This window comes from Pholis gunnellus (assembly GCF_910591455.1).
Source record: "Pholis gunnellus genome assembly, chromosome: 6".
NCBI classification, from domain to species: Eukaryota; Metazoa; Chordata; class Actinopteri; order Perciformes; family Pholidae; genus Pholis; species Pholis gunnellus.
The window spans coordinates 26,392,618-26,406,966 of record NC_136532.1 but is presented as its reverse complement, the minus strand read 5'-3'; the positions used below and the strand labels follow the sequence as shown (position 1 = coordinate 26,406,966).

At 38.7% G+C, this 14,349-nt stretch overlaps 1 protein-coding gene across 1 annotated transcript; it reads left to right on the top strand.

The window, feature by feature from the left end:
- The first annotated feature begins 11,189 nt into the window (after positions 1-11,189).
- On the top strand, positions 11,190-12,804 carry LOC306697293 (nuclear factor 7, brain-like). The gene has a single exon (XM_079161110.1). It carries the CDS (start codon positions 11,328-11,330, stop codon positions 12,741-12,743), a length of 1,416 nt encoding a protein of 471 aa, XP_079017236.1. The 5' UTR covers positions 11,190-11,327; the 3' UTR covers positions 12,744-12,804.
- The last annotated feature ends 1,545 nt before the right edge of the window (positions 12,805-14,349 follow it).

Below are 14,349 nucleotides of genomic sequence, written 5' to 3'. Positions count from 1 at the left end.
AAAACTGTGTTAACGTGCGATAAAATAATTGTCGGCGTTAATTAATGAATGCGTTAACTTGCCCGGCACTACCTTTTCAAATGCACGAGTAAAACATATTCCTAAAAAATAATTAAATAAATAGATGTTTAGCCTTTGGAAAATCAAACATTTCTTTCAGAAAATGTTGTTGTCCAATCTATAAATGCTAAATTCTATCTAGAAATTAACATTAAATAAAGTAGAACACATGATGCAGAAAATACGACAAGAACAATTCTTTAAAAACGTAACTTTTGAAAGAAGCAGCTGACAATTAAAAAGTAGAATTCCAAAGCAGTAAACACACTCAGTCTTACTAAACTGCTCTCAGGGGTTTCCCTGCTGCAGCAAGGAGCTAACAGTGGCTAACGCTACCAAACTTCAGACAGATATTGCTGTATAATTATAACTGTAAGGTTGCTGCTTTGTCACTTTTTGCACTACGCTTGAAATATTCTTCATATTCTTCTAATATTATACTCGTAGACATCTAGTATCATTTCACCTAAAGGAACATAAGTTAACGAAATCTTGACTTTAAACTGCTAAAATTGATGTTCGCTTAAATGCCGCCCCTGCCTCAAAAATGTGATCGAGGTCTGGTTGTTGCTCATGAAGATAAAGAATTAGTCTTGTGTGACAGCGAGCAGCATCGGTGAAATATAGCGCCTCCGCTGACAGCTCCAGTTAAAAGTATCTGTGGCAGAAAGTTAAAAAGAAGAAGAAACGACCTCGCTTTCAAATCAGCCCAAACATTCCTCCTACAGAGACATGCACAACGCTTTAGTTCTACACAGCATGCACACATTACGCTCAGCCACCTGGCTCGGCTACGTCCACGCTTTCTTTTCTTTCTTTTTTTTTATTATGTGGGAATTTCAGACTAATTCAGGCAGGAATGTCAGATGTGTTCTCAAGATGATGCACCTGATACTAAAAAGCACTTCACAAGAGCTCCAGTACAAGACGGATCGCTCCCTCGAGACCGGTGCTCTTCTTTCCGTCTTTAAAAAAAAAAAGAAGAAGTTTCACCAACAGAGACGCCTGCTGGTGCTGCAGCGTCCCAGCATGTCATTCAGGTTTCAAAGATGGTGAGAGTCGGTCGGAGGAATCTCATGTTATCGGTGGTGGAAAGTATCTAAATACATTTATCCAAGTACTACTTGAGTATTTCCACTCCGCTAACACACATATATATATATAAATATATAGTCATTAATAAATGATGATTTCAGCAAGTACACAATCCAATGGTATAATATAGATTACTATAAAGTGGGCCATAATTTGTACTTTTACTTTTGGTACTTTAAGTATATTTTGATGCTAATACTTTCACGCAAGATTTTGAATGCAGGACTTTTACTTGTAATAGAGTATTTTTACACTGTTGTACTGCTACTTTTACTCACTGACCGCTAGCTAAACATTGATTCATCAATCATTAAGAATATAATGATTCCCAGAACAAGTACTTCTACTTTTGATACTTTATTTACATTTTGATTATAATACTTTTACTATGGAGTACTTTTACATTGTTGTGTTGGTACCGTTACTTAAGTAAAAGCTCTGAGTACTTCTCTCACTTGGCAAAAACTGACAAAATATGAATTAACTATTAAATTATGATGTATTATTTTAGGTTAAGATACACGGCAGTATTGAAGAGATGAACACATGAATGCATCACTTATTATATCATTTGAGGTACCTGTACTTTACTCAAGTATTTGTGTTTTATTCTCCATTATACTTCTACTTCGCTACATCTCAGAGACAAATATTTTACTTTTTACGGGGCAGCTTTATGTTCTTTTCAGATTACAGTTTTCATCCCCTTCATGTACAAGTGAACACCACGTCTCTCCAGATGTGTTGCTGTTGAATGTTTGTGATCAAGTGAAGGATGAAGTGTTCCTTCATGTGTTCAGAAAACCTTTCAGAGATGCGTGGCTCTTACACGACCATATGATGATCTAATAGAATATGATGCATTGATGCAACAGTATACAGAGAGTTAAAAACATCTACAGTATTTTTAAAGCTTGGTATAAGTATTTAAGTTAAAGATCTGAATACTTCTTCCACCACTTCTGCAACAGAACCTCGTTTTTTTTCGTGCACGGACCTGGAGATGATGGGCTGAGACACCAGCAGGCCTGAGCTCAGCGGGGGGGGGGGGGGGGGGGGGGGTATAGAGGGTATAGAGGGGGGGTCTGGAGGGGAGGAGGAGGCGTTTCTTTGGCAGCAACATCAGAGAAGACGGGACACCTCGGGATCAGGTCGATTAGGGCTTGCGTGCCCGTGTCCAGGTTTATGGCGGCTTCTCACTGGAACATAACCTCTTTGTTGGACAGAGGGGTGAGGCAGGTGTTTTCTCCCCCTCTTCTCCCCCTCTTCTTCTCTCATCAAGTGTAACTCAATGAGGCCCAGAGTTAGACACACTCGAGGATGAGCCGCCAGAATTAAACCACCGCTGCTCTACAATTTAAACGAGAGAAATTAGGAAAATACTTCATATGTTCAGATGTGAATGTGATTATTGTACTCCGTGTTTTCTCTCTTCTCTGGAGGAGATGGAGATCAGTGAGCATGCAGTGAACATTGAATTCATGTTTGGTGTTGTGCAATTTTAAAGTACTGTGTATATGTACAATTTTGAGGTACTTGAATTGATATACTTCTACTTACATCTCAGAGGGAAATATTCTGTTGTTATGCACTACATGTATTTCAACAGATTTAGTTACTTTGCAGAGTCAGATTAATTAAAGCCAACTAATTATGAATTACGATGTGTTTTTATGGATGAAGCCATCCGGCAGTACATAAAGTAGTACAATCCAATTATATAATAAATATCATTCTGAAATGGGCTGTTCGGCATAATGAGTACTTTCCCTTTCTGTACTTTAAGTATATTATACAGTAATTCTAATACTCTTGTACTCTTACGCAGTGGTGGAAAGTACATTTACTCAAGTTTTGTACAAATTTGAGGTACTAGACTTGAGTATTTCTATTTTATTCTTCTACTTCACTATTTCTTAGAGGGAAATATTGTACGTTTTAATACGTTTATTTCAACAGATCTAGTTACTTTGTGGAGTCAGATTATTAATACAAAATATATCTAACTAATACATTATGTTGTATTTGTGTACAGTCTAAAAATATATATTATTCTTTTACTTTCAGTTTTTTAAGTTTATTTGACAATAATGCTAATACTTTTGTACTATTACACAGCAATGGTATGTAATTTAGTACTTACTTACTCAAGTACTTAGATACAATTCTGAGGTACTTGTACTTCCGTTTCATGCTACCAGATACTTCTACTTTAATACATTTTCATTTCCAGCGTTAGTTACTTTGATTCAGATTATTAATAGAAAATAGTCACATGATAAACTGTTATTGATTTTAAGACACCTGGCAGTATGTAAAGCAGAGCAATCATATAAAATGTGCTTTCAACCCATTTTACAGTCGTGGCCGTAATAAACACATCCTGGTCCGGCAGAGTAAACACCGATCATAGAACAGTGTGGAGTCTCATCCACAGAGAACAAAGTCAGCGCACATCTCAAACATTCAACATTTCTAGTAACAAAAAAGAAGTTATGATCGTTTGTCTGTCATCACACTGAGTGACAGGAATGAAAACCGATGAAAGCATTTATGCAAATAGTTGCGAGTTAGGAAAAACAGTGGAGCCAATCTTCTGCTGCAGTGATCCTTTATGCAAAAAGTAAACAGTAGAAACGGCCCTCAGGCTTCTTCTACGCGACCCTTTGTTTGAAGTTTGCCCTCTCTGTTATCCCCTGAGTGTAGCACCAGTGCAACACACACACACACACACACACACACACACACACACACACACACACACACACACACACACACACACACACATTATACACACCTTTGCTTGCAAACTTGGGATTGTAAAAAAAAAAGTACAATAAGGCCTTCATGTAAAAACAAATAACTTTTCACCTGAACTACAACTGACGACTCTTTGTTTCAAGAAAAAGTTTCGTCCGCTTTTGTCAGGTGGAAGATCTTTTCATCTAAAAGTACTAACTAAACAGTGTACAAGTACTCCACTACAAGTAAAAGTCCTGCATTTAAAATATAGTATCAACATGTAAATGAAATATCAAACGCACTTGTTCTGGGAATCATTTTATTGTTAATGATTGATGAATTTATGTAGCGGTCGGTAAGTCAAAGTATTCCACAGAATGTAAAACATATTGTATTGTATAAGTATTGGCATCAAAATATACTTAAAGTACCAAAAGTAAACGTACCAATTATGCAGAAATGCACTTGAGAATAATACATATAGGCTATATCATTGGATTGTACTACTTTGTGTACTGCCGGATGGGTTGATCCATAAAAAGCATAATGTAGTTTATTTATATTTTGTATTAATAATTTAAATCTGCAAAGTAACAAGTTATCAAATACACGTAGTGGAATAAAAAGTACTTTATCTCCGTCTGATATGTGGTGGAGTAGAAGTGTCATAAAATGGAAATACTTCAGTAAAGTAGAAGTACTTTAAAATTGTACTTAAGTATAGTATAGTAGGTTACATTCAACCACATGTTTGATGTTCGGTTCTTTAGTCCAGTGGTTTCCAACGTGGGGGTCGATACATCTGATGGTTGATGGGAGAGGAACCAAAGCTCTGCGACACAAATGAGCATGAATATGTTGGGACTTTTCTCTATTTCTTTCATTTTTAGTGAAATATTTGTATAAGTTGATCTCTTTGGGATTTTCAGTTAATTAAAAGTTAACATCTGAAAACTCAAAAGAGACAAAATGTACCTTCAACATCTCTAAACTGGACCAGTCACTAATACTACAAACTGATCATTTGGCTTATTTTAAATGTAAAATCTTGATTTGTGAAGTAACTCCAGCTGTCAGATAAATGGGGTTAAAAGTACAATATTGCCTCTGAAATGTAGCGGAGCAGTACTTGTATAAAGTACTCTCCACACTGCAGAGCGAGTTTGGCATTTTTGAGAAGTAAAGAAAACGTTTTAACTCCGTTTGGGTGGCCGTATGGAGAGCGAGGTGTGATCAAATCTACACATGGCGCAGCCTCCCACCGCCAGCGGAGAGCGAAACAGGCTCAACACATCAATAAAGTGTATCTACGCCTTTCACACGTAGAAATACCAAACTATCAGTCACACAGCAGGCAGCGGGGGTCGAGTCCACCGACACATCCTCCCCGAACATGTGTGTTCAAAGTGTGTGCCACCTTTCTCTCATTCACACCCGTCATTGGAAGTGGTGTTTGTGAAGACTATAAATCATATTTAACAGACTACTTTTGTATTTCATGCTTCAAATAAAGTCCTCTTTTTGTTCACTGAGACCTGCCGTGTCAGCAGAGATGTATAGGTACAAAATGAGTACACGTCTGGGTGAAAACATGGATAAATTAGCTGAAAAGTTAAAAGTTTGTAGGCTTTTTTTGCCAAATCTGGGTAGTAGGCACGGATGAATTATTGAATGTGCCTGCCAGGAACAGGCACAGGGGCCAAAAGTGTCAGGGGCCCCCCTCTCCTTTACCTACAATATGTCCCTCAAAGAGACCCGTACCAACCTGGTAGTGACTCAAAATGACCACAAAGAACCATGAAACAACCACAAAGAGACACAAAACAACCACAAAGAACCATGAAACAACCACAAAGAGACACAAAATTACCACGAGACCAAAACAACAACAAAAAACATGCAAACCAGCTGCAAAGAGATTCACAACGACAATAGAAAAGTGTCAAGACAACCACAAAGAGACCCAACATGACTGCAAAGAGTCACAAAAAGGAGCGAAACAACAACTTTAAAAATACAATGAATGCAACCACAAAGAGATGCAGAGCAGCTGCAGAGAGACACAAAGCAACTCTCAAAAAGACACAAAACAACTCCAGAGTCACAAAAAAACTACAAAAAGGGGCAAAAAAATTACAAAGACATCAAAATAACTTCAAAGAGATGAAAAACAACTATAAGAGACACAATGTTCACAAACAGAAATTAAACAACAATAAAGTCTGCGTGTCTTTTTCCCATGTAGGACAGGTGGAGGGGCCTTTTGCATGTCTGTGCCCAGAGGCTCATTGTCTCACAATCAGCCCATGATAGTAGACGCCAGCCTTTATTGTTGCTGAGGCAGCATCCTGCTTTATAAACACATGCTATAACCAGCTGAGTGAAGCCAATGGAGAAGTGTCTTAATTAAACTTGCATTCTCTCTACAGACCAGCAGGGGGCGACTCCTCTGGTAAAAAAAAAAGAAGTCAGATTATGTATAGAAGTCTATGAGAAAATGACTCTTCTTCTCTCTTGATTTATTACCTCAGTAAACATTGTAAACATACATTTTTGGTCTCAATCTCGAGTTTCGAGTTTTCTTTATTCGCAGAGTCCACCATGTTGCACCGCCATGTTTCTACAGTGGCCCAGAAGGGACAAACCAAACACTCTCATGCTTTTACATTACCTGAAGGCCACCGTAGTTCTCCAACACGCTTGGAAAAGATGGAGTAAGCGGAGGAGTATTCAGTTGGCTGCAATCTGCAACTTCACCACTAGATGCCACTAAATCCTACAAACAATGCAAAGTGTTTATAATAAAGAAGCTGACAAATAGTGTTGCCTTCTCCTTCTATTTCTCCAGGGATTGTTTCTAGATGACATCTTTGTTTTGGGTTTTCATGCCTGAAAAGTTTCATCCACCGCTAATCTTTTTCTCCGTGAACCTGCTGGACTAACGACAGAAGCGAGAACTCGAGTCGTCTTTGTGCTACTGTGCTCTCCTCTGCGGGCATGCAGGTATTTGGATTACAAATGATAAACCATAGTCATAAACCACCACCGAGGTAGATATGATCGAGGTGACAAGAAGAATGGTTGACTGTGACCACCGCTGATAACGGCCCCAAAACAAAATGCCCGGCTCTGATCGAGGCGATAGCGGAGGTGCAGCGCTTTATTTTACACACTTATGTGAGTAGAAGTGTTTTAACGTTTTGATGGACGGCTACGATCTTTATCTGACTTGCGAACTATCCAAATGCCATCATGCTATCAATTTTAGCATGAACGATAAACTGCCCCCCCCCCTCGGTCAGGGACTTCGCTTTGATCACGACCTCAGCAAAAAGATGGCTCCTCAGATTCTCAGATGTGCAGCACCAACACCTGCGTCCATGTTGTTTGGCTACGCTCCATCGGTTGTCTATCAACACCAGCGCTGATGGGCTGCCTGTAAAGGTCTGCATGCAAAATAAATGACCAACTAACCTGTGGGAAGAGAAACGAGCAGAGCGGGAGAGAACTGAAGTGAACGTGTGAATGAGATGTGTTGAACTGATAAGATGTCACGGTCATCAGAAGCCTCTGAAACTCAAAAAAATGAGAGTAATGTTAGATAGATAGATAGATAGATAGATAGATAGATAGATAGATAGAGAGATAGATAGATAGATAGATAGATAGATAGATAATAAAGATGGACAGATTTAAAAAGTGTGCAGTAAAAAAGTATGACCTTTAAATAAATGCTTGTATACAAGTGTGAAAATTGCTTTATAATAAAAATAAAGTAATAAAATAAAGTAATTATGAATTCACTTATTGCACTTTGCCAGAAGTTACAGAAAAAAAGAAGAAGAAAAAACACAAATACATTCATTCACACACGATTCGCACGTTTCTTTCTAAATCACTTGTCATATTGTGCAACATTTAAACATTGTGTCTTCACGTCATACTGTATATATATATAGGTAAGTACGGCAGGTTTTTAAGAACAAAGAAACAACATCAGCGGTGTGTAACCGGGCAGACTGGAACACATGGAGCTGTGTCTCTGACTACAGGGACCCTGTTGGGACAGAATAGAAACAAGGCTTTTGTCAAATGATGTGTGAAATATAATTGAATGGATTGTATTTGTATCATCTACATTTAGGTCTGGTCTGTTTTACGTACTTTCTGTATTTTATGGAGAGTATAGGCCCACATTGTTTAATGCCGTTACTATATTTTAAACATGACGTAATACTTCTGCAAAAACACCAAATGTCATCGTATTTGAATAACCGTCTGGTCATATTGAGCTGTCTGGTCTCAAATATTATGGTATGAGATTTTCTTCATATTGCTCAGCCCTAATTCAAAGTAAAAATAACTGCCATGACTTAAAGGAATAGTTCAACCTTTTGTAAAATACAATTTTCTTCCAGAGTTAGAGTGATACCACTCTCATGTCTGTGCAGTAAATATGAAGCCACACCCAGCAGCCGGTTAGCTTAGCTTAGCACAAAGACTGGAAACAGGGGGAAACAGCTAGCATGGCTCCGTCCAAAGCCAACAAATTCCACCCAGAGAGCGTCTCAAGCTCACTGATTGGCCAGCGGGGACCTCACACTAATACTTCTTATTTACTACAGATACACAGAAGTGGTATCATATTATTCATCGTGGTAAAAATGCAAATAAGAGGACAAATGGGGAACTTGTGCAAAAAGAATATGATTTTTTTTAATGTAAATTATGAAGCAAAAAGTGATTTTTGGTATCATAGTTTTGCTCTTGCTGCATATATGCATATTATAACTTTCTAATTGTAATTTTAAAACTTGCAGTGACGTATGGCTGCCCAGAGGAGCATTTGTCAAGCGAGCGCTGCAGCTGCTGGAGCACTTTAATACTCGGGGAGTTTATGATGTGGCCCCGTTCACCAAAGTGCCTCCGTCCCCAGGGGGTCATTACCGAGCTCCTGACTTCATATCGGTGCTTAACATCAGCAATAAAGAGGGATTCAGTGTCATTAAACGCCACTGACCATTCCTAACTGGCTCTGAGCAGAGGAGGCTGCTGACGGACTCGGATTGTTGGGCTGACACACACACTCTTCACGCAAAATCCAAATGTTTAGACTTTAGTTCATTTTACAGTTTGTAGAAGAATTAACATGTGAAGACATGCAGGAGAGGAGGAGGGGGGGGGGGGGGGGGGGGCTTTGCTGCTCCGCTGATCAAAGAAACGTTTCTGCTTCCAAAGAGTTCCAGACTTTTGATATGTATCACTTTAACTTGATTTGCATCGCTGTTAGAATAACACCTGATCATATTTGCCTCCTGGGTTTATGAGCGTGACTTATTGCTGTTGTCTTTGGATGTTGTTATGTGTCACATCGGACAGTTTGGTTTTGCAACTGCCAAGATACAATCTCTCTCTCTCTCTCTCTCTCTCTCTCTCTCTCTCTCTCTCTCTCTCTCTCTCTCTCTCTCTTTCTCTCTCTCTCTCTCTCTCTCTCTCTGCTGTTTGGCAGGGCTGCTTAAATGCAGCATCATGTCACTGGGGTCTGGTGTAATAACTCCTGCATCAAACCCCAACATGAAGTATATTCGTAATAAAACAAAGCCTCTCTGTAGTCGAACTATTTCAGATTCTTGGCGTTGTGTTTTCTGGCTCTTTGTTGCCTCAACAATTGCCTGTAGTTTTTATTCTTCTTTTTCTTGTTTGAATAATATATACACTTGTTTATTCATACAATAAAATCCTAAGAGAGCAGGTTTTCACTCGTATTTATGCAACAGCGTTTTTATAAAGGGTACCGTTGCTTTCATCAGAAATTCCTATTTGACATCAAACAAGTGGCAGAGGTGGCTGTCACGGGCGAATGCTGCTTGTGTATGATGTAAATATGTATTCAATCTTTTCAGGAATAATATGTGTGATGGGCTGCAGGATTTAACACAGGACAAAAGAAGTAATGAGAAAGGTTTTATTTTGTGTTTCATTAAAGAAGTCAACCACTTGTAATAGTTTCATCTACATATTTACAAGACATGTGTTTAATATTTCAATGATATTTAATATATTGTTATAAGTGTGTATATTTAATTTAATAAGGCCCATCTTTTCTCCAACATCTCTTCTTGTTAATTGTTCATTTGTTCAGGATCCAAAGAAGGTATAATTCCTCTTTTTGGGATGTTTTAGAGTATATTGTGTTTTTTCAGTGTTTTTGTTAGTTTATTTTCTCGAGGTGAAAGAAAAACATCTACACACAATGTTGTCAAGATGTTTAAATAAAGGAAAGAACGAAATCGACGATATGTTTTGACACAAGAAAAAAGAAGGAATGAATTAAAACTTAAATTATAAATGTGGATCTTGTTCTATGTTTTACTCTTTAAGGGCTGAATCAACTTTGATAAAAACCCTCCTACCTCCAGTAAATCAACATTCTCAATAAAAAGAGAAACTTAATACAGACGCACATTACATATAAATAAAGAAATAATACAAAGTGATAAAAAAAATAGATAAAAACATAAAAAAGTAAACTAAAAATGTTTGTGTCAGAAGCAACAATGGAGAAAAATTTGCAGCAAAATGTGTGTTATCCCCAAAATATCTCAGAACATTGGAAATACGAAATTACGGGAGAGAAATGAACCAAAGCTGGAGGTTAAACGGCTTTTTACTGACCTCATATTTCCAGCTTTTGGATATCTTCTAGATCTGTTGAGGGATTATACAGAAGTATAATAATAGCTAAATAATAACAAGGCTGTTGTGATGGTTATACTTTGAACCCAAAAAGGTTACAGGTTATATTAGCTATACTTTTATGCTTTCATACTTTTCTACGATCTTTCTACAAAGTGCAGGTTCAGAGTGAGATCTTTATTTCGTCCGTCTGTATGAAATGAACACAGTCATGAAGAGATTTTAGCACAACATGTTTCCTGTTACAGCGGCTGAAAAACTAAATATGCAGTAAAACTGGTTTAGTGTCAGTGAGCCTGTTGAAATGTTCGGTCCTCAACACGACAATCTTCTCTTTGTTTCTGGTATTTTATGATCAGTTCTATTCTTTATTTAGTGAAACTAAAAACGAGACTTTAGTTTTGGATTTAACTTTGAAACAACAAAAGCTTTTGTGAGGAATATTTTCTTAATCAAGAAGAAAATATTTACCTCAGAAAGACATCATGACATCATCTGCTGGTGACTAATTTACATCACAGCATTTCCTCCTAACAAGTACAATAACAAGTACTCCTGTCACACAGGTTTGTGGAAATGAAAGATGTTGACATTGTTGAACAGAGCTGAGACGCCATTACAGGGTGTGAGATCTCTGCTGGAAAACACACGTTTGGAGTATTTGAACCAGTGAAGACACGGAACAGTAACTTGGTGAGTCTTGTTATTGAAAGATAGTTTAGATACCAAGACAAATGGCTGAGAAAACCGCTCTTGTTGAAAGTCTCCTGAACTGCCATGTTTGTTCAAAGACGTTCAGAGATCCTGTGTCTCTGAGATGCAACCACAGCTTCTGTTCAAGCTGCCTGCAGCAATTCTGGAAACAAGCTAAAAACAAAAACTGTCCCATTTGTAAAAGAAAATCCTCAAAAGACAGTCTTGAGGTGAACTTTCCACTGAAGGAACTGTCTGACTCGTTTGCTGAGAGACAGAAAACTGGATCATCTGAGACAGTGAAAGGAGAGAAGAAGGTGGAGGTGGTGTGTAGTAAACATGGAGAAGAGACTCAACTGTTCTGTGAGGATGAAGAGAGAGTTATGTGTCCTGTCTGTGAGTTTTCTCTCCACCAGAGTCACAAGGTGGTTCCTTTAGAACAAGCAGTCAGTGACCTGAAGGACCAGCTGAGATCTGACTTAGAGTCTCTGCAGGACAAGAGGCACAAACACAAACAAGTGGAGGAAACATACGATGAAATGATTGAACACTCCAAGAAGCAGCTGTTGTCCACAGAGAGGCAGATCAGAGCAGAGTTCAACAAGCTCCACCAGTTCCTGAAAGAGGAAGAGGAGTCCAGACTGGCAGCTCTGAGGGAGGAAGAGCAGCAGAAGAGGAAGACTGTCAGCAGAGAGATGAAGGTGATTCAGGAGCAGATCTCCTCTCTGTCAGACAGCATCTCTGCTGTTGAAGAAGACCTGCAGAAACACAACGTGTCATTCCTCAGCAGTTATAAAGCCACTCAGACCAGAGCCAGAGTCCAGAGCTCACTGTCAGACCCACAGCTGGTCTCAGGAGCGCTGATAGATGTGGCCAAACACCTGGGCAACCTGTCCTCCAGAGTCTGGGAGAAGATGGAGGTTAAGGTCCACTTCAGTCCTGTCATTCTGGACCCAAACACTGCAGACCCCAGGCTCTATCTGTCTGATGATCTGACCAGTGTGAGATATGGAGACACAATCCAGAAGCTTCCTGACAATCCAGAGAGAAACACTAATTATGCCAATGTTCTGGGCTCTGAGGGCTTCAGCTCAGGGAAACACAGCTGGGAGGTGGAGGTGGGAGACCATCCTGAATGGAATGTAGGTTTGGCTAAAGAGTCAGTTGAGAGGAAGGGAGAGCGATCTGCTTCACCAAAATATGGATTCTGGTGTTTATTTCATCGTAGTGGTAAATACATTAATGGATCTGGTCAGACTGTCAGAGTGAAGAAGAGTCTCCAGAGGATCAGAGTCCAGCTGGACTATGACATGGGGGACGTGTCCTTCTACGACCCTGAAGACATGACTCACATCTACACTCACAGAGACACTTTCACTGAGAAACTCTTCCCATTGTTCAGTATTGGAAAGTCTGTTGATGCTAAAACTGCTGATATCAAAATCTATCAAACCTGATGTTTCTCTGTGATGTTCAGACATGTTAGTGTTTGTTCAGACTTTACTCTGACTTCACTGTGTGTCAACATCTCATTGATGGAATCAATACAATCAACAGTTAGGACAGAAAATCTACATCTACTCAATACAGAAGTTGCATTACATCATCAGGTGATAAACCTACAGGAACAATTAAAGGATGATTTTTAAATGACTTTTTGATTAAACTGGTTTTCAGCATCTTGTGTTTAATCAGAACACAATCTAACATTTAGTGAATCCACCAAACCAAACACTTTGTTTCCAGTTGTGTGTTTCTTTAACTTTGATCTTCATCAGACATCAGTTTTAGTTTCTAAGATTTCTGGATCTTCTGTTGAGTTATTTCAGGTTTGATGTTATAATTTCAGTGTTTTACACTTTACACTCAGAGTCTCAGAGGTTCAGTGAATCAAAACACATTCTGACTCTGATTGATTCTCTTTTTATGGTTGAAATTGTTTTTCTTAACTGTCTCTATTGTCCCAAATGAATAATGCAAAATGTTTTTTATACGTTCACTCATGACCTCGGAATAAACATTCAGCAAAAACACAAATCACTACGTAGTGATTCTTCTTTTAGCAAGAAACAGTCACACTCCGCTCATAAAAGCTTTATGAGCCTGTTTTGTAAATTATGCAAATAATCTGCGAATAAAAAGATGAATATATTTAATGATTATTGATATTTTTTTGGAAATAGATACTCAAGTAAAGTAGCCCTGATTTACTCAAGTGCAGTACTTGAGAAAATGTACTTATTAATCTTCACTTCTGCTTTCCTCTCATACTGACACAGGATTAATGAAACCCCACATTCATTTTCATTCAACACTTGTTGCTACTTCAGATTGTTTATTTTGCTTTTGTGGTTCAGTGAAACCAATAAATTCTGATCTTATCTCAAACCTCAAGCTATTTGATGACATTTCAAGCCAGAAATCACAAACTGAACTCCCTTAAGATTCAGTGACGTGACGCTGTATTTATCCAAACGTTTCTTTTTCTTTACTCTGCAGGTGCAACCGTGCAAATATTGACTTCGGTCCCTTCAAAGTGAAACCCCATGAGTACGGAGAGTCTGAAACATTTGAGGGTGATTTATCGAGCAATCTGCACTAATTCATCGGCACAATATCTGTCAGTGTCAAAGGAAAGCGCTTCACGTCTCCATAACATTGTTGGGATAAACATCCCGAGCCTGATTGAGTCCTCGTTTGTGCAGTAAAGCACACTAAAACCCCTCTCTTGTGGCTTTATGCTCAATCCCCCTGTAGCAAAATGTCAGAGCAGGCTGGCACACGCTCAACAGTAAGATACAATATAGCAGTTTATTAAAGACGGAGATACAATAAAGAGGAAAGAACTCCTGTGAGGCGCCTCGCCCTGTGAAACAACAAGAAATGAAACAGCTCAAGTGTTCCCTTCAACATCAATGTTGACATGACAGCTTATTCTTTTGGCAAGTGCGAGTGAAAAGGGCCAGCTACATGCTTCTCTGACACTTTTCATTATCACCTGCACAAAAGCAACAGAGGAGGAGGAGGAGGAGGAGGGAGAAGCTGACAGTATCCCCACGCTCA